Source organism: Chanos chanos, chromosome 5 (assembly GCF_902362185.1).
Source record: "Chanos chanos chromosome 5, fChaCha1.1, whole genome shotgun sequence".
Taxonomy (NCBI): domain Eukaryota; kingdom Metazoa; phylum Chordata; class Actinopteri; order Gonorynchiformes; family Chanidae; genus Chanos; species Chanos chanos.
This window is the reverse complement of record NC_044499.1, coordinates 46,282,810-46,303,080: the sequence shown is the minus strand read 5'-3', so window position 1 is coordinate 46,303,080 and position 20,271 is coordinate 46,282,810. Positions and strand designations below refer to the sequence as shown.

General features: G+C 40.2%; 3 protein-coding genes across 4 annotated transcripts; all 3 read right to left on the bottom strand.

The window, feature by feature from the left end:
- Positions 1 to 894: 894 nt before the first annotated feature.
- sh3bp1 (SH3-domain binding protein 1) lies at positions 895 to 9,557 on the bottom strand. The gene is made up of 18 exons (XM_030775106.1): positions 9,511 to 9,557; positions 7,168 to 7,210; positions 6,874 to 6,978; positions 6,600 to 6,676; positions 6,241 to 6,352; positions 6,067 to 6,143; positions 5,336 to 5,423; positions 5,094 to 5,162; positions 4,914 to 5,004; positions 4,515 to 4,651; positions 4,143 to 4,254; positions 3,007 to 3,088; positions 2,792 to 2,872; positions 2,527 to 2,640; positions 2,231 to 2,328; positions 1,989 to 2,121; positions 1,560 to 1,807; positions 895 to 1,217 (listed from the first exon to the last, which is right to left on the bottom strand). Exons 1-18 carry the CDS (start codon positions 9,555 to 9,557, stop codon positions 895 to 897), a joined length of 2,037 nt encoding a protein of 678 aa, XP_030630966.1.
- A 1,909-nt stretch (positions 9,558 to 11,466) lies between these two features.
- Positions 11,467 to 15,135, bottom strand: pdap1a (pdgfa associated protein 1a). Of its 2 annotated transcripts, none has more exons than XM_030774237.1 (6): positions 14,953 to 15,135; positions 14,215 to 14,297; positions 13,931 to 14,017; positions 13,658 to 13,779; positions 13,392 to 13,543; positions 11,467 to 12,856 (listed from the first exon to the last, which is right to left on the bottom strand). In XM_030774237.1, the coding sequence occupies exons 1-6, from the start codon at positions 14,963 to 14,965 to the stop codon at positions 12,822 to 12,824; spliced, it is 492 nt and encodes a 163-aa protein (XP_030630097.1). In that variant the 5' UTR covers positions 14,966 to 15,135; the 3' UTR covers positions 11,467 to 12,821. The 2 variants fall into 2 exon arrangements, with proteins under 2 accessions (XP_030630097.1, XP_030630096.1); XM_030774236.1 differs by having other exon boundaries at positions 13,658 to 13,776.
- A 1,408-nt stretch (positions 15,136 to 16,543) lies between these two features.
- slc16a8 (solute carrier family 16 member 8) lies at positions 16,544 to 18,800 on the bottom strand. The gene is made up of 4 exons (XM_030775104.1): positions 18,584 to 18,800; positions 18,011 to 18,154; positions 16,963 to 17,802; positions 16,544 to 16,767 (listed from the first exon to the last, which is right to left on the bottom strand). The coding sequence occupies exons 1-4, from the start codon at positions 18,798 to 18,800 to the stop codon at positions 16,544 to 16,546; spliced, it is 1,425 nt and encodes a 474-aa protein (XP_030630964.1).
- Between the last annotated feature and the right edge of the window lie 1,471 nt (positions 18,801 to 20,271).

The window sequence follows — 20,271 nt, the reverse complement described above, 5'->3', positions numbered from 1 at the left end:
TTGGGTTTGCTAGAGGAGCAACGCTATGACCTTGCTTTTTAATAACAGCTCTGAAATGATATGCTTCAGTTTTTGAGTTTATATAGCAATAAATATTTGCAAAACTTTATTCACAAATAATGTCAGAATTTACAAAAAAAAATGTTTTTGAACATACTTTTTAAATTAATTTTTGTCTATGGAAACCATAATTGTAGTTCATGACAGTTTTCCAATATTCAGTTATAATGCATTTGTTTTTGTATTGTGACAGAGGAGTTGACTCCTCCATCTCTGTATATTACCTTTTGCATAGCATATTAATGTATCTGCGCATTTGTACAGGAATACACAATGCCAATGTATGTGCTACTCTTAGGAAACAGCAATCACATTTTAAGAAAAACAATAAAAACTACGTCTGAATAATCTTCAACTAATGCTATTTACATGCACAATTTACTTCAGCCTACAAATTGTTGTACTACGAATCAATTTTCACACATTTCACCAAGAACAATTTTTACAGTTGACTTCTGCACAAGTGCAAACATATAAAGGGGCTTATAAAACTAAAAGTAAAAATCAAACTAGTAATAGTATTTTCATTTTTATGGGTTTTTGGTACCACGTAGATTAAAATTGCTGAACACAGTGAAATAATAGCTTAACTGAGAAAAAAAAAAAAATAGTCGCAAAAAACGTTGTGTCATCATCATAAATGATGTCGTGTTTTAATCGCAACATAATCCAAAAGGCTTTGCATCTACAAAACAGATGCAACAAAATCTGTTTCATATATCATATGAACGTTTCATAGCGGGGTTTGCTAGCGGGTGTTGAACACATGTGTTTTGATACACCAGAGCTCGCTCTCTCTCTCTCTCTCTCTCTCTCTCTCTCTCTCTCGCTGTCTCACTTGGCTAAAGAAGAAAACTGCTTATTTGCCATTTGCGGTGGTAGTGGAGGTGGGACGTTGGGGGCTTTGACCAGAGGTTTTTTCCCAGACGGCCTCTTTAGTTGTGAGGCCTGAGCACATGGAGCCTGGGGAGTCGGTGCAGGCTGTGTCTGGGAATCAGGAGCTCTTGGTTGAGGGTTGGGAATGGCCCTTGGCTTGGGTGTGGGAAAGCCCTCTGTCCGGACTCCAGGATTAGCAGGAATTTTGGGTTTGCCTTGCGCGACAGTAAACGGTTCTCTACCAACATTCAGTGGCCTATGTTGAAGGAAGGACTTCCGTGCTGTGAAAGATAAACAACAGAACATGAATCAAATACAACCAAAACTTATGAATTATGTATTTTCACATTATCTGAGTTATTTTGAGGCATGTATTCTAGTTACTACTATTATTAGTTTACTACTCAGTTATTATTTTACTCTAAAGCTCATCATTACTTGGTTGCACCCGAGAGGCAGAACTATCTACACCTGTCTACATCTGAGCACCCCTGCGACACTTAATTGAGAATAGTTACATTACAGAACCAAACATGTTAAGACTTGGTCTTAAACGCATAGTAGGTTATCATAAGATTCCTCCCTGGTCCCTCATGAACTGAAAGAGTGATAGGGTATCATACGTCTGAACGGGCCGGAGATCTTCAGGGTCATCTCAGTGGAGCTGGGAGGCAGCTCTTGGATGGGTTCTGAAGCTTCACTGGCCTGACTCTGGCCTGTGGTCCAAGATGCAGCCAAGTTTGGGTTTGGGTTCTGGATAGGGGGTTGCGTGACTGGATCGGGGCAGGAATTCTCTGAAACGTTGGCTCCCCAGTTCACCAAAGCTGGTTTTACACTTGGAGTCTCCTTCGTTTCGTCAGATGATGCGGAACTGAGGCAAAAAAAAATCCCAAAAATGTCAGTGATTTTTGTTCAGAATTTTCTGTGATATCATAATTTCATATTTAACACTTTTCCTCTAACAGTAGGGCATGGAACTGTCACTGTTCCATCCCAATCAACATGGTTAGCACTTAAGCAACCAAAGGATCCCAGGGCAATGAGTGTGGTACCTGTCAGTTTTTGAGACACAGGGATGGCTGGAAGGGGCAGCAGTAGTGATGGGAGCCCCGTTCTCAGGTGCAGGGGTCCGTGATGATTCCGGAGCTGGACTCCCAGGCAGTTCTGGGATCTCGAAATCCATCTCTGAAAAACAAAGAGAGCGCATCTATTTGTTGGTGGAATTAGGTAATGAGAATAGAAATGCAGTTTTTAAATGTCTGCCTGGTTTTCATATTAACAAACGGAGTAATACCTTCAGGAAAGAGACTCTTTGAGTATTGTATAAGTGGTTCTATCACTGTCACAACTTGGACCGACGAGGCAGATGCCATGTCCATCAAGGAGGTCTCCCTGATAAAAAGACAGTTACATAGGTTAATCCTAGTTCACGGTGAACTGACATACTACATGTCATTTCATAATTCTGACTGACACTGTTTTCAGTACAGTTGAAGTGAATGCTATAGTGGATAAGGTCGCTCATATAAACAGAACTGATGCGTTTTGTGTGTGTGTGTGTGTGTGTGCGTGTGTGTGTGTAATGCTCACCCTTCCACTTGAGGCCACAGTAGATTAGGCCCTAGAACTATAGCAATGTTGCTTGGCGTCATCTTATTGATGGTCCGATACTCAGACAAAGTTGCCAGGAACTGGACCAGGTATCTGACATCCGTAAAGGGGGAGAGAAAGAGAGAGAAAAAGATAGAGACAAGCACACAAAAATGAAGACAGAGACAGATGTATAGAACATTTAACGTGACTTTAAAATCACGATTTTACTCAGAGGTAGTCGTTCCAGAAGTTGTAAACGTACCGAAGGTTGCTGTAGTTTTCTGGGGGCAGTTTCTTTAGTACGATTCTAAGTTGCTCTAACTTGTCCTCGATCTCCTTCTCTCTAAAAACGTAGACACAGACGTAGACATAAACTTAAATTCTGTTAAAAAAAATTACCATCCAATAAAATTTATTGTTAAGAAATTTCATGGATAGAGAGATGTCGCCACAGCTAAATCCTACCGCAGAACTCACCCTGCTGCTTTGAACCAGTCGTTATAAAGTTCAAAGGTCATTAGAGGTTCAGGCAGCTCCCTCAGATAAGACTTCAAAGCCCCTGAATGCCATAGAGGGAGACACAGAGAGAATGAATCAAAAGTGAAAACTGTGTAAAAAAATACTACATACAGAGCCCTTTGAGTTTACGGGTGTTATCACTTAAAAAAATACGTACGTGTATATATATATATATATATATATATATATATATATACACACACACACATATATATATATATATATATATATATATATATATATGTAATGAGAAAAATCAACTAAACAACTCCTCATCGCCATTTCTAGAGACAGAGTTGATTACTTTCATATTGTCAGATATTTTAAAACACCAGAGTTTATACATTTGAACATGCATAAAATATGCAAAATTGCACAGTTTTTAATGTTCTGTTGTTTTGAGGTCTATTGTGACCCTTTTTTTTCAGTCAGAGATATCATAATAAAAACATCTACATTTTTAAAAAAAGACTCCTGTTCCTTAGCATACAACCGCAGACTTTCTCATTGACTGCTCTACTATAGATAAGCAACCTGTAAGACTGATTAAAAACCAACAAAAGCTCTTTCAGGGCCTAGAGATAAAAATTACACTAACAAACAAAAGGCCCACAGTCAAAAAGCCAAGTACAAAGAGAATGCCAAAAGAGAAAAGAATCTAACCTGGTGAAAAAAATGAAAAATTTATCGTCGCATCACACTCTAACAAGGTCATTTAAACCACACTTGCAACCGACATGTGCTTATATCACAGAGACATTGAAGATAAAAAAAAGGGGGAAAAATTAGACCTCAACCAGTAAAAATAGATCTCACTCTTCAGTATAGTAAATGCTTCAACTGCTCTGTTCTGTTCTGAGCTCGACATCCTAGAAGTGTTTCAATTCAATTCAATTCATAAACTCCACACACACACTCTCAGAAACGCGGTCTGTAATTCTTAAATCAGTGACAATGAGACCGGTCCATAGTTACAGTGTGTACAGTAAAGAAACAAACAAAACAAAACAAAACAAAACCCCATAGGACGGAAGGGAGGGAAGGGTGTGATGCAGCGATATAAAAGCACACGTATAATCCTCGTCTCTTCTCACCTGCCACAGCGTGAGGATCTGTACCGAATTCGCTGTGATCGACCGCGCCGGCATCCAGACTGCTCTTCAGCTTTTTTACCACTGAGGCCGCAGCTGCCAGTCTGAACAAGCCCTGAGAGACAAAGAATCGGAGACCAAGAACGAGGAGAAAACGATGGATCACAAAAGGGGAATTAGAACAACAACACTGCGAGTCAACCAGACTGGACGAGAGGTTTTCTTTTCTTTTGTTTGTGTCTGCGGATTCGTGTGGGTGTTCGCACTTTTGCACACATACCTTTACAGATGTGTGGTTGCACACATTCTGCATATGTATGTATGTACGTGTGAGTGTGTGTGTGTGTGTGTGTGTGTGTGTATGTGTGATCTCACCTCCTCCCTAAGGCCATTGTGAAGCAGCATTTGGACACACTCTTGAATGGGTACCGCGATTTGCCTGTCACACTCATGCAGGTGAGAAAGCAGGGGGGCACCGTACACTTTCTTCAATGAGGTACACACCTGTGGCTCTGTGTTAAATCACAATCACAAAGAGTGGTATACCAACACTAAGCAAACATTTCAACGTGAGTAGAAATTTGACAAGGTGAACAGATCAAATTATTATGACTTTTTCATATCTGTGAAATGTTATCATTTATAATCCGCCATTACAATATGTCAGTCCGTGTGATTATGTATGCCAATATATAATCATGCGTCTAAATGCAACTATGTAAATGGTGATAAGTTTGTGGTTTCCTATGACAGAATATGAAGAACGTTCTTAACCGTTTTGGCTGTGGTTCTCCTTTAGTTCAGTGATGTTTTTCTCCAGGAACTCCAAGGAACCTCTGTGGTACTCAGCCTGGAGTTCTAAGAGCTGAAGAGAAACCTGAGTCAGAACCAAACTCATACAGACCCTTTGTGTCTTACACCCCACCAAGACAAAACAGAACAAGGAGAACTCACGCGGATAAAGTAGTTGGCGTAGTCGTTTTCTTTAGTGGCAAAATGGTACAGATCTGCAGAGTACTGGTCCTGTGAAGTACATATCTGGGTCATCACACAGCAGGAAAACCTGGCGGTTATCTAACACACAGTCTCTAATAAAAAAAACGTCAGCTCATCCCGTGAGTGTGTACCCCACAATGAATTCACTGGCTTCTTTAAAAGCGGTTAATAACACTAGAGTGACGTGAGTGACGGTTTACTTTGATGTTCTCCAGTCTCCTCCAGGCCTCCTCTAACTCTTCCCTCAGACCATCTTGCTTTGACTGAGGACCTGTACTTGCCTGGGACCTGAGAGAACACCCAACACAGTTAAACGCTGACATATGCTACCAAACAACACACGTTCATATTTCACCCCCCTGTTACGTCCTGGGACGTGTTTATTATTTATTTTTGATCGTGAGTTTCGATGTGCATGACTGTGTTTCCTGTTCCTGCTTTTGTCCCTCCCTCTCTTTTTCCTTGACAGGTTGCTCCACCCAAGACACAGATGATTCTAATAATGAGCTAAGAGAGACAGATGTGCTCGTTGTAATGGCTGTCACATTTATAGTCGTCTAAAGGCTTGTAAACAGTGTAAATAGATTAAGATCCAGTTTAGTTCCTCTGTTTTACTGTTGTCTCCCTTGAAGTGTTTTGTGTTTCTGCTTTGTTAAGTCATTTGCTTTCTCTTTCAAAGATAGTTATATTTGGTTTCTTATTTTGGCCTGGAAGACTCATTAGGTCTATTTTTGTTCGCTTCTGTCTTCTCTGCTTACAAAATGAATCCTGGGGGCAGGGATTTGGTTGTGGTCTGTTGCGTGGAGAACAGGAGAGGGCATTCCCAGGGCTTTCCTTCTCAGAATGACAGAGAAGGGAAAAGGGTCGTATTGTCTAAAGATAAAAAGAGGTGCAGACAGTGAAGGGAAATGTAACGGAAAATAAGACCAACCTAGTGCGTGCATTGTGCCAATCCATTGTCAGTTTGGCAAACTGTTTCTTATTCTTCAGTATCTCTGGCAAGTCTTCCTATGAACACACACACACACACACACACACACAAAATTTCAATGGAAGTGATAAGTGCTGTGTTGTACGTGACACACAAGAGGAGCCAGGCACTTACCTCACTGAGTTTATTCAGAGGTTCCAAAACGTCTTTCTCCAGCCGTAACTCGAATTCTGCCAGTGTCTTCGCCAGATAATTCTGCATAAAGCAACACATTTCCAGAACTTTCCTAAAGAGGGGCAAGATCAGGAGTATTTGTTAACGAAGCTAAAAAGCATGCACTCGCTCGGGAACAGAAGTCAAGGTCACAATTCTCAGTGCAGACAGCAGTTTAATTTTATCTTCATAAAAAACGTTTTATAGATGTGAGAAATGGATAAAGCATACAGTTTCGGTTTCAGTTCTATAAAGAATTAATCAAACAATGTAAGTGGGTGCTGGTGTTGAGTTTCTCCAATGGTGTTCAGAGTTCTCACCTAATGGGGGAATCACCATCGAAATCTTTAAAGCTTTCAGCCATGCTAACAGACAACATCATAAGAGGCAGCTTTTTCTGCAAGAAAAAACATAGGAATGGGAGAGAGAGAGAGAGAGAGAGAGAGAGAGAGAAGCGAGAGCAATAAGACCAACATACAAAGATATTTCAGGGGTATTATACCACTTAAAGTCTATGGCCAGCTGATGAAAAATGTAAACAGACAGTAAATCTCTAGAGTGGGGGGAAAAAAAGCAGATCCAGACGAAGCCTACCATGCGTCTCTCTGTGTCCAGGCCCTGCTGACTCTGCAGAAGGCCCAGGAGTTTCTTATGAATGATCTGAGCAGCTCTCCTGGCTGGTTCCACACGCTGCTCCACCTTCAGGTAGACGTACAAATCAGCGAGAAATCAGGTGCGCAAAAAAAGTTCACACACAGCTAGGACACATCCATGAATTGGAAACTCCCCCGACCCACACGCATATTGGTATGTGAAACGTCACTACATGGTAGTCACTACGGGAAAGTAATAGTGAAGAATAGTGTGAGTAGAAAAAAAAAAACTCACCAAAACAAGGTCCTCAGAGAGTAGATCAGTTGCATCTTGTGACCTAAAGGACAGAAAAGCGATGTCAAAAACTCAGAACAAATCTGACAAAAGTCAGTCTTGCTATATCGTGTTAACATTAAATATGATTCGTAGCTCAAACTTACAATGGCTATTCAAATACAAACAGCAGAATTAAAACAAAATATTAAATTACTTTTGAACATAGGCTAAAGGCAGGTATATTTGGTGGTGACAAGTTCTTCAAAATCCCTCATCAAAACAGTGATTTCATTTTACATGTAAAATGTGAAATTTGGGAAGTTTTTGCTGTTTTCACTCTCCCATTTCAAATAGACACGTGCAAATTTTAATTAATTTATTATTCATTTCTCGATCAAAGCGATAAATGTGTATTAAGTAAGCACGATGCCCAGTGATGGTGCAGGTCCCCAATGAAACTGTGCAACCTTTGGGAACTTGTGAGAATTGTAGTTTATGCTTGGTCCTGATCTCTGCAACTGTGCGCGTGCAGTTCTTCATTTGTGTCTAGCGGTCAAACTCTACATCCTAAAATTAGAGAGGGGTGCTGTGGTTATGAAGCAGGCCAGAAAAATACGAGGGGGAAGTGGGCTATAGACTTAAACGCCACACAAACGTTTTGCACGCCATTTTCTCTGTTCTGTTGTCGCTTTTGGCTCTTAAAAACGACGCTCTGTTATCTGTGACTCGATTAGGAAGTTACACCCTCAGAGACACACACGTATGTGTCGCATTGTCATTCTGCCCACACTCTTTGATCCTTCGAATGAGCAAATAAACAGCATTTTCTTTTATAAAGCAGCGGTTACATGCGTGAGTTGATATTAATATGGCGGAACACGTAATTATCCTGCGCTGATCGGTTTTACAAAAAAGGTGCGTATACACTTCTATTTGCTTCTAGACAGTGACTATTTCCTCAGAGCATCTGCAAAGATAGGCCTTCCTCCACAATCCACTGCCACAGGAAAAAAGCCACTCCCAGTTGTCAGGGTCACATTTCTGTCACACCTGGGGTTCTCTATTTTGCGGTTCAGACTGTAGCAAAACAAGCATGAGTTGAAAAACCAAACAAGTGAGTGGGACACTATTAAAGAAACCAAATGTCCCTCACGAAACATGCAACTCTCATTTCATCTTTTCCCCTATTGTAGCACATACATTCACGTGCTTTCCAAATGAGCAACCAAGAGAAGACACAATCATGAGGATATTGTACTGCATTGCTTGATTGACTCTACCAGCTACAAATTCTTCTGTAGGTGATGTGTGTCACCTATTTGATTCATTGTCATTTTCTGAACATTTTGAATGGTTTCAAATGGCCTTTTTGTCTACAACGAATTAATAAATGTTGTTGCCTTTAAGCTTATGCTCTGATAAACCATGACACTGACTGAAGTCATGATTCTTTCACTCAAGTCGCTTGTCTTGAGCAATTTATTAATATACTGTTTACGTCAGCGTCACAGCTTTCTGCAAAAACAAACATTGCTTGCTATGCAACCTGCAGCACGAACAGTGGCATACTGACATCCTTTCAAATGTTTCACTTCACCTCTGAGTATTGTGTGGCAACTGTATTGTTTTCTGGCACGCCACAGAGATAGAGAGACCAGTCGAGTTTATGCATAATTGTTAACCCATGTGTGAAACTTGAACTCAGTATGTTCGAGACCCCAACAAATACCTTAATTCGTGTTATGTCACTTTGATTCTTACTCATCTTTTCTCATAGTTTTGCAGTGGGAGATTTAGTTCTGAACCAGTGGATCAGATGAAGGACCAGATAGACCGCTCATAACTGTCATCTACTCATTGTTACCTGTGGCTAATATTTCACGTTCATCAGATTCATAGTTCATAATGAAATATTGTTGAATTGTGAACTTCAATAAGATCTTACCCAATAATAAAATATCCATCTATAAAAGAGAAACAAATACAAATGTAATATGAGGAGTACTGTACTGGTCTGCTGAACCAATCTGATGGATGTGAAAAACCCATAAGGCCAGAACGAGCCATACACTAAACCGAGAATTTAAAGAAAGAAAAAAAAAAGACATTTTGAGAAACTTTTAGGTCTTTTTGAAAGAAAAGTTCTCCCACTGATCTCAGTGAAGATTGAATAAACACCCCCCAAAAAAAGTGTAGTTAAGAGTGCATTGGACATTACTAAAGCTGATAAATAATGAAGTATTCAGTCATTCTTTTAATAAGTGTCGTTATCTCAGACATCATGTCTGTTACAATGTTATATTTAATGCTATTGAAACTTCAGGCAGACTCAGTTAGTAAGAGACAAATGAAAATACTTACTTCCCCCCAGATCCAAACTGCTTTAAAAGATTAAATTGCTTGAGCATGTTGTTTACGGAGAGGGTTACCCCACTTGAAATTTCCTTGTAACCCCTGTGTCAGCTAATTCGGGTCAAGAGCGACTAAGTCTCATTTGACAAGAGAGGGGACGCGGTCCGATTTGGCAAGATGTGTTACAGGTCTATGTCATTCTGTGTAGTGGCGCTACTTTCTTCGCTGGAACTTCCGACCATACATGCGCACACCTCATGTAGTCAAAGAAAGAGGAAGTTACAAAATGTTGAAGAGGAAAGAGATGTTTTTTTTATTTCGTGCTATGAAACTCATGCAATCGTGCTGCACCCACATAGGAAGCAGAAATTAAAGGCTCGTTTTTGAATGGCAAGATACTTCACCTCTCCCAAGACTCATGTATAGTGTGCATGGTGCTCTGTTGATAGATTTGTGTTTCATTTTAAGACCCCATCAGCAGAGGTCGAAAAGAATATCTTTAGACCTGGATGGGTATGAATGCTGTATAAATGACACTTTTTTAACCAAGTTGCACCAACATTTTTTGCTTTTCCTTATACACTTTTATATACATTACGGAAAGATATTTATGGTTTCATAGCATCACTTTTAGTGTCAGAACATTGTTCATCAGTTCTGTCTGGGTATAACAAGAAATGAGACAGTTCAATTTGAGGAATTGCCTACAGGATTATAAGCACCACCTGACATACGGTTTCTGAGTGATGTACCTGTCATAGTAACTGTACAACAACTATTTAATAGATCTGGTGAGTATGTTATCTGAGTGCTAGGGTGTCAGACCTGAGCAATATTTCAACTTGTACCCTATGATTTCAAGGCTTGAGTTGGTAAGTCTCCTGACAATCTTCTGCTGAACTCTGAACACAAATGTGCAACAGCAGGATGTGAGAGAGAAAAGAGGAAACAGTGACATACAGATATAAACACAATATCTTGGTTTTGTTAAACATGCATTCCAGCTCACTGGTAGGGATCTACCTCAACAAGAATCAGTTCACCTCTTAAGATCCACCCTAGTTTGACCGTTATCTCTCAGAGTGAATTTCATAGTCGCGTGCACTGCCACCCTGTGGCCACAGGAAGGAATTGCACTCATTTCAAAATCATCACCAAAAAAGTGATTTTTTTTTTTTAGATGTAAGGCACTGCCTACAAAACTATAGACAAAAGAATGTGTTATAACCACTGTGAATGTGTTTATACACCACTAGAAATGATTAGCTCATAAGACCAAGGAAAATGGACAAACATTCCTGTGACAGTCCTGCACCTATTTCTACATTTTGTAGCTCCTTATTTATTTGACAGAGTCAAAAGGAAAAAACAAAAACAAAAAACATTTGTTACTTTACTGAATATCAAACCCGCTTTGTCTGACAGAACAATCAAACATCACATTATCCAGTAAGGTAAATGTTTCATTATGTCAACGCTGGACCAACTCAATGGAATGAGCTTAACGTGGTCTCTAGCCATAAGAACAGTCACCCAGGGACAAATTTCATAACTGAGCTTCCAGTATCTTGTTGACTCAGTAAATAATTTGTAATTTCTTTAAAAAAAAAAGCTCCGGCTTACCTCATTATTCATTCTCAGTCTGAGCCGATTACAAAATGAACACATTGTTGACGTCTTACTATGTAAAACTGTAACTTTTTTTTTTTTTTGGCTGAGATGCTGTGTTTGGTTGAGGAGTCAACTCCGTCACTAGGCTCTGCAAACGTTTTATTTTGTACCCATCCAATAAAGCCACTTTATTTTGTTCAGATATGCTACCCCAATAAAAAGGGCGTTATCACTGCGTACAGATCATGTGTACAGACCGGTTTTCAAACACACACGCAACACAGCGACGCAGCTCCTTTTCAGGTACCAATTTATTTATTTCTATACAACAAACTGTCAAACAAATCAAATTACTCCTATTGTTTCCCCATATTGTAAATACTTTTAAGTCCTGGAGAATTATTTATAAACTTCAAAACACTGATTTATTACATCTGTGTATTTAAAAGCAATGCGGGTTGTCTCGACCTTGATCAAGGGAACACTGCTCAAGGCTGCAGAGCTTCAGGCATGATCATGCAGTAAATATCATAGTGATAAATATCGGGGCTGGCCCTTGCAAAACCTCAGAGTAAACAAAAACGCTGGTCCCATTTGTAGAGAAATGAGCAAAGGACCCTGAAAGTGAGTGAGTGAGAAAGAGAGAGAGAGACAAAGAGAGAGAGAGACATACTGTCCTGCATAGTGGGCATACCCCAGGTTGACCTGCTGACTGGAAGATCTGACTACAGCCAATTAAAACAGCCACATCAGTTCCGGTATCAAAGCTTCCGTGGTCGTCATGACAACCGAAATATCTTTAAATCTTCAACCGCACGTCCTTTGACCGCTTGAACTGAGGTGGCTAGCCCTGAAATTGAAGTGTTACATTTCTACATTTTTTTTAAGCCATTTGTATTTTCAGGTAAATGTTTGATATTAATTGCCAAAACATAAAAAACGATGATAAATCTAATTTATAAACGTAATCTTGAAGAAAGTACTCACAGCAAGTGTTTAGGGATATAATTCTAAACTGTACATTAAACGTTTCAAGCTGTTGATATGAAAAAAATATGCACTTTATTGGTTTTGAATAAAAGTATGCTTTGCCAGAACAAACTGATCAAGTGCTACTTTATAATGTGTGCTCAGGTCTGGTGAATCAACTCAATGGCCTCTTGTTACATTGAAACCACAGATAAACATACAGGCCACAAAACAGGAAAGGAGCAGCTTGAGCATCTGCATACATTAATCTTGCTGGTTAGTGTTTCCCCGTTTACAACTATTTTCTCAACCAATCATTAGAAAAGGCCAGATTATGCCAGTCAGTTGGCAAACCCTACAATGGAGTTCAAAATAAACTAACCACTTTATGTGCTAAAATGTCTAACAGAGAAATCAAGAAATAACTCCAGCAGCTTCCAAACTCCAAACGTAGTTGAGGTGTCAGTGTGGGGAAATGCAAGCACACAGAAGTGTTGGCGACTCTTCCACAACAGAGTCTCCAGCAGGCAACATGTGAGTCTTTGCCTTGATATCTCACTTCTTTACATATTCCTAAAATGTCCAATGAACTCCCCCTTCCCTCCCTCAACAGAAAGAGGGATGTAGGGTAGGGGTGTGTGTGTGTGTGTGTGTGTGTGCCCCTGAGCTGTCTGCCCTGACTATCATTGGTCCCTTCCCACCCAACCCGTTCAGCCCAGACATCAGCGGTGAAGAGAGAGCTAGCGTTTGGTCTTCGACTGCTCTCCTTCTTTTTCTGAAAGAAAAAAACAAAACAAAACAGATTTTACAAAAAATGAGATCTACTGCAACAATATGAAAGCTCATTTTCACCACGTTTATCAGTCAAAAGAAGGGTCTCTGAATTAACTTACATACATCCAACACGTCATGTGTTTTATACCTGTTATCTCTACATGTGTATAATTAGTGAGTTTCTGCATTCATCTGTCCACTCACCTTTCCTCAGTTATCACTCAAAAGAGTCTCTGAATTATGTTACATACCTCTCGTAAGCCATGTGTTTTGTGTGTAGCATATCTATACATATATACACACACATGTATATACATATATATATGTATGTATGTATGTATATATGTGTATATAACACACACACACGTATATATGTATGTATGTGTGTGCATATAACAAACACACACACGTATGTGTGTGCATATAACAAACACACACACACACACACACACACGTATGTGTGTATATAACTAACAAACACACACACACACACACACACATAATTAGGAAGCCTCAGCATCCCTTTGTCCACTCACCTTTCCTCTGTTCTTCCCTCTTCTTTGCTGCGTCTTCTCGCTGTTTCTTAATGATGGCCAGCCTGGCCAGGTCCGCCCTGGCCTGCTCCGTCTTCCCCTCGAGATGGAGCTTCATGTAGCGCTCCTTAGCCTTCTGTTTCTCTATCTCTTCCCTAAAACCCATTGGGGAAACATGCAGGTTTCTGTATGTTGCGACGAACAGCACCCTTTTTTTTGTTTTTTTTTTGTTTTGAGGCAACATGGTTTAACTATAAAGAGGCACCTACCTCTCTCTACGGGAGAGTTCTCTGGGGGCGCTGACATCCACCTCAGCTACCTTCTTGCTCTTCTGGGAGAGACGGTTGGGATTCTCAATCTCAATCAACCCCTCCACTCCGTTTCTCCTCTGCTGACCAATAAGAGGAGTTACATTCATCGTTCGACGGCATCCGCTGTTTGATACCAGATTCTAAACGCAAACTAAATAGCTATGTGCATCTCAATTCCATGGGGAAACGGTCGTTATCACACGGACAGAGCGCTGAAGAAAAAATACCCACCCTCTCGTCGTCACTGCTGCTCTCCTCCTCGGACTCTTCAGACGAATTTTCAGCTTCAGCTTCAGCTTCGGCTCCACCATTTGCCTCCTATTAAATCACATAAGACAAATAACTCTACAGTGATAGAGCAATCTAGGAATTTTTCCTTTTTTTTTTTCTGTGCAAGCTGTGTTGCACATATGCCATGCATTTTGGATGTTCCAGAGGAAGACACGCAAGAGCAAACGTTGCAGACTAAGGGGGATGACTATTACTGAAGGAAAATGCATATACTGAATAATCACCATCTCTCTTTGGGCCTTCATTTGCCGATCGATCTCCTCGGGGTTGCTGAATTGTTTCCCTCGGCCCTTGTGACCCTTTTTCCCTGTAAAATAATCAGTGGGAAATCTAAAATAACTTAAAAGTTCGTGCCAAAGTCACGTTACAATATGTGACAACCAGAAATATCAAAGGGTATGAACTGTACCTAAGTAAACACCTGTTTGCAAAAACATTAGGAAATACGACAGATTTTCTTCGGTTTGGATTTAAGTGTAGACGACTCGTGTCATTGGAATTCACCAGATATTTTGCTCTCCAAGAAACACCAGCCCTACGAACTAAAGATGAGCGTTCAGTACGTATGGATTTGTCTACCTCGTCACACCGAAATTCTAAAATATGATGACAGTGGTGAATATTATCTGTTTTCTGTAACCGGATCATCATCTCGGTGTATTCTCAGTACCTTGCCGAAATTACACATGCACATGTTAGCTAAACAGCTGTGCCGAACGCTTGATTTACAGAAGGCCGGTGCGCATGGTTTTAGCGGGCAAGCTACCCGTTTTGGCCTAATAACGGGCTAACTGATTGGCCGCTACTTATCCGTCATTAACCGAAGCTCGAGACAAAAGTCTGAGACTCAGCCTCAGGTATTTTTACTTTCGGATTCAAAACAGAGACAGTTTCTCTGTCCAATCTGACAACAACTAGCTAACAAGTTAACTGCTACCTGAGAACAACCACATGATACTCACCGCCTCTTGGCATGTTTAAACAGTTGGTTCTTTTGACGAAAATCCGAGGAAGAAAAAAGTAAAGTAACTAATCTAAAGATAAGTATTATAACAGAAACAAAACAATCCAAGTGTTCTTTAATACAGCCGCCAACACAGGACCATTTCAGTTTCTTTTCCGCCGAGTGATAAGGCCACCGCTCGCTTCGGTCAGCACCCTATGAGCAATATTAAAATGCTTCCTGTGTGTAACAGACTCAAAACTTGGAGATCTAAAATGTGTCCAATCGCAACGTTACATTTTGATTGATTCTACTATTGACCAATTAACGTTACGTATTTTACTGCCATGGAGACAGATAACCAATCAGGTTATGATGATTTGTCAAATGGTAACGTAATAAAACTAGAGCCAAAATCCCGCCCTGATGCTACGCGGTGAGAAATATTGTTCTGAGTGGTAAGGGTAGACGAAAACCAACTTTAATAATTTATTCGTTTTCCAGACTAGAAACCATTGTGAGTACAGCTTCTTAAAATGAAAAAAAGATAAAAGGACGTCTACAGATGACGCCTTTTTATGTCCGTAACAGATATCCGAAGAAATAAGGGGACCGAAAACTTCCATTTTTTTCGTTACAAAGTTGCAGAGTTAAGCTACCTTACCACAACAGATTTTCTCAGTATCGTTCTTAACATCTCGTTTAAAATACAGTTTTAAATGTAATTAATATATATGATATATTGCATATATTTTCTGTCTCTTTCGTACACTTTGCAAAGCAGCATGAATGACCCTTTTGTTTGAAAGCTCTTAAATGAATAAAAATACATTGAAGTTTATAGTTTATAGCTATGATTATAGATGAGTACGTGATCAAATGTTTATCTGTTTGTTTGTGGGGTTTTTTTTGGGGGGGGGGTAGTGATACAGGGAGTCTTTGGATGGTGTTAATATATTTGCAGATGTTTTAATACATTTCAATGTAATGTTATTTTCATGAATGTACATTGTGGACCTGAGTTTGATTACAGAGATATTTATGAATGACAGAGGATATACAACACAGGTATACAATCAACACAATACTGTGACAAGCAGCCCAGAAGTCACAAAAGCATATTTTAACCTGAGAAACAGATGGCTCAAGTTCATCTGCATTTATTCATTTGGCCAGCAAGTCACAATTATTTCTTTCTATGTTAGAGATTACACATCTCTGGAATAACATTGCAGTTCCAGCAGTGAGCCTGGTGTACCCTGTGCATGGCACGTAACCCTCTGGTTACTAGGCCGCTTCCCTTATCCCCTCCACATTAACGCACTTAGGAGAAGAAGTGGCCAAACGGGGGTGTTCCAAGTATGTGGTTCAGTGGCCAACCCGGCTAAGTAGTAAACCTCCTAATAGAAGAGCCCTACGGCTTCATTCTCCTAGCAAAACAAAGCCATAGGGCTCCACTATTAGGAAGTTTACTACATACTCTGGGTTAACCTAGCTGGGTTAGTCACTAAACCACGTATTTGGAATACCCCTCAGATGACTAGATATTATTACGCCAGCAAGATGAAAACAGAAGTGCTCAAATTCTGTTCCTGTCTTTTTGTCTGTGTCTACCCATCCTTCAGTGACATTTGATGCATTTGATCTTCGTCATGACTGGCATGGTTGTTCTCATTCTGAATGTTTGGGTCCTCAGCATCTGGTGAGTCTTTGGTTTTGTGTCGTCTGATGCAGCAGCAGAATGCAACTGCAAGGAATAGTCCAGCAGCGATCAGCTCTCCACCAGCCATATAGAAAATCAGTTCATAGTTCTTGTAAGCATCTACCAAACGACCTGTGGGTGACAGCGTATGGTCAGTAATAGCGTAAGCATTCCTTTAAAAACACACATCTATAAGGGAAACATTTTTTTTTAATGTTTTTTCCACTTGCTCCGAGTTATCAGAGCGTCTGTTAGAAACCTTTATGAAGTCTAAAGTTGCGTAAAGTTATATGTACATTCATATTTACAAGCCCCAGTTCAACTTACCTGCAGAGGGAGGTCCAATAAGCACTGCTACTGCTTCAATGAGCAACACCAAGCCAAGGGCACTAGAAAAACCTTTTGTGCCTACAATACCCATAAGCACCTCAAACTGCAGAGCACCCACCATTCCATACGAAATCCCAAAGAACACACAGAAGATGACTAGTCCCCAGTAGTCTGTGCTCCTGGCCGAGCACACATCTGTGAGCCCATTAAAGACCAGAGCCAGACTGAAGAAATATGGCATCCTGGGCCGCACCCACTTAAAACCAGCGATGACGCCACACGTGGGCCGAGCGAAGATGTCAATGAAGCCGATAATGGAAAGCAGAAAAGCAGCACTACGGTCAGGCACACCCTGATCCTTCGCGTAGTTCACCAAGAGGATGGTAGGGACAAACAGGCCGAGGACCACGATAAATTTGGCAATGATGTAGATCGCAAGCGCCTTGTCACGTAGCACGCTGAAGTCCAGAAGCTTCTTTTTATGTTTCTCCTTATGTGTTTTCACCGAGTTGTTATTCTCCTCTCCTACCTTTAACGGAAGCATTTGTTTCAGTTCTTGGGCATTTGCCTCACCGTTGCCTGTGGTCTTTCGTGCCCGACCCTCCAGAGGCCTCATAACAGCACCACAGGTGCAGCAGTTCAGCAGCAAGCCTCCCATGATCAGAAAACCGCCTCTCCATCCAAAGCGATCCAATAAAACTTGTCCTAAGGGAGACAGGGCGGATAGGAAAACTGGGCTCCCAGCTGCAGCGAGTCCGTTTGCCAGAGGTCTGCGTTTGTCAAAATAGCTGCCCAGCATTATTAGTGAGGGCTGGAAATTCAGGGCTAGGCCCAGACCTGAGGAAGAATTATACAAAAAAAATCATCAAATTTAATGAAATTTGAATAAACAAGAGCAGTAAATTCTACAGTGATTAGTTAGTTTTTTTCAGGAACCAAAGAACAGGGATGAATGGTAAATGTTTTGAGATACTAATAATATAACCACAATTATCCTATCGTATGACAACTGAGGAAGTGACATCAAATGTTATGTCAAAATGACCTGTAATAACCCCAGCCGTGACATAAAGCTGGATGATATTGGTGGTGAAGGAAGCGCCAATCATTCCTGCAGAAGCTAGTAACCCTCCGACCAGCATGACTGGACGACATCCAAACCTGTTCACCATTATACTGGAAACCGGGCCTGTGCAAAAAATATGAGTAGGTCAAATTCTGTTACCACTCACGCAGTTGCAAATTTGTTCAAAATATGTGACACTGTGCATCATTTTGGACTATGGTGAGCTTAAAATGACTCTACATGTTTACTTGTACAGCTGATTGTTTTAAGATTGACCAGATTATTTGTGTGGATTATTTTTTTATTCATTATCTCCATACATACGTCACCTCAGTAATTGTGGTGATGGTCTTTGCTTAAGCTTAAGTTTGCTCACAGGCAGTATCGGGCTTTACATCCTGTAAAGCTGTTTTTTATCAATAGCTGTAGCGAAAAAATGCTGCACAAATTGAATTGAATTGAATCTTCTACATAAATCTCATGTTTGTCTTGAGTCTGATCTAAACAATGCTACATCTCACGCATTGTTCTATACCTGTAGTTTGCTCTTACCTGAGCCATAAAGCATAGCTAACATGATGGAGGAAATCCAGGCAGTGTCACTGTAACCACAATCAAAGTCGTGCATCAGTTCTTTGAAGTAAACACTGATGGCTTTGGGGAAGGCATAGGAGAAGCCAGTGATGACGAAGCAACCCGACAGCACCACCCACCCCCATCCTCCATCTGGGGGTTTTATAGACTCCGTCTCAGCCGTGCTGGACCCCATATTCTCTCACACTGACGTAAAACTTCTAGAGCTGCCAGAGAGAGAGAGAGAGAGAGAGAGAGAGAGAATGTAACTTTCCTGAGACTATCAGACACTCAGAGGTTTAGACTTGCTGAACTCAACTGATTTGGTCTGTCACATCAGTTATAAATGCAGACTTTGAAGTAATAAATGTCACAAAAATGGATAGGTTTGGAATGAAATTGTTTGTTTTTAAGGAGATGGGTTTTTTTTTTTAGTGTTTCTGTTAGTATTGTCTGTTTAGGTGGGTCTGAGACAGTGGCTTATTGCTGTCTTAGGACAAAGGAGTTTTTGTTTAGGAAAATTTTATCCAATCAATCTGTCTAGTTTACTGCATGGCATGAGTGTTTATTTTTGCACTTTGATGAAATACTGATTTCCTTGTTGTACCTAAACTAATCTTGGTTCATTCATTGCCCTGTTTGGATTTAATCTCTCCAAGCGTCTATGTAAGTAAAACACTGTAACTGTAGTTTATCATAAATCTTTTTAATCTTTTTTCAGAGGTACTAATTTATCTTAAACACCTGTTTTTTCTCTCACTTGCACTCACCCATTTTGCTTTCCAAACATGAGCAAAAACTTACTTGAAACCACATTTACGTTTTAAAGGCAAAACATTTACATAATTTTTCACAAAGATAAATGAAACTCACAGTATCATAACTATATCTGTATTTAACGAATAGGCATATGATTATTCATAAATAACATACTTCATCAGTCACTTTAATAATTAGCTCTTAATTATTAATTTTCATGTGTCTGAGGCATCTCAGTGCACAGTCTGTCCTGCCCTTTTCAGGGCTCTAACATATTCATATTGTTTACAGTACTGGATGTTGACATTGTTTTGTAATATGTTTGCTCACTTCAAACAAGTAAGTAAGTTATGTGAAGTTGTATGACAGCATTTAAAATCTAAAGAGGACTATTCAGTTTCTTACCTGTACTGTGAGATGACACCTATCCAAAACCACCACCACCAACAACAACAAAAAACAACAACAAAAAAGTTATAAGAATGTCCTCTGTGATTTGTCAGCTCATCAAGCTGAATATCCTCCAAGTGTCCAGAGAGAAAAAATAACTTTAATTTGGTTCATTTTGAAATTAAAATACCCCCCAAAAAAATACATCACCAATGCATCAAGTGCATTGCTGTGCTCTCCTTACAGTTATCCAAAGGTTTTCCCACGAAAGAGACTCCATTCCGCTGTCTTCAAGCCTGTGTTAAACCATTTCCTTCTCACCTTTTTATTTGCTCTCCATTTTATGATGCAAAATTCAGCATCAAAGACATCCTTACTGTTATTCTGGGTGTTTCTCTGTCTTGAGTTTCCTACGTTTGGGGGGGAAAAAAGCTGCCAAATAAACCCTTTGTCCTGCCACCTCCCGACCAATGGACCTCCCACCTAATCACTCCTAATCACCAGCTTATTGGAAGTCA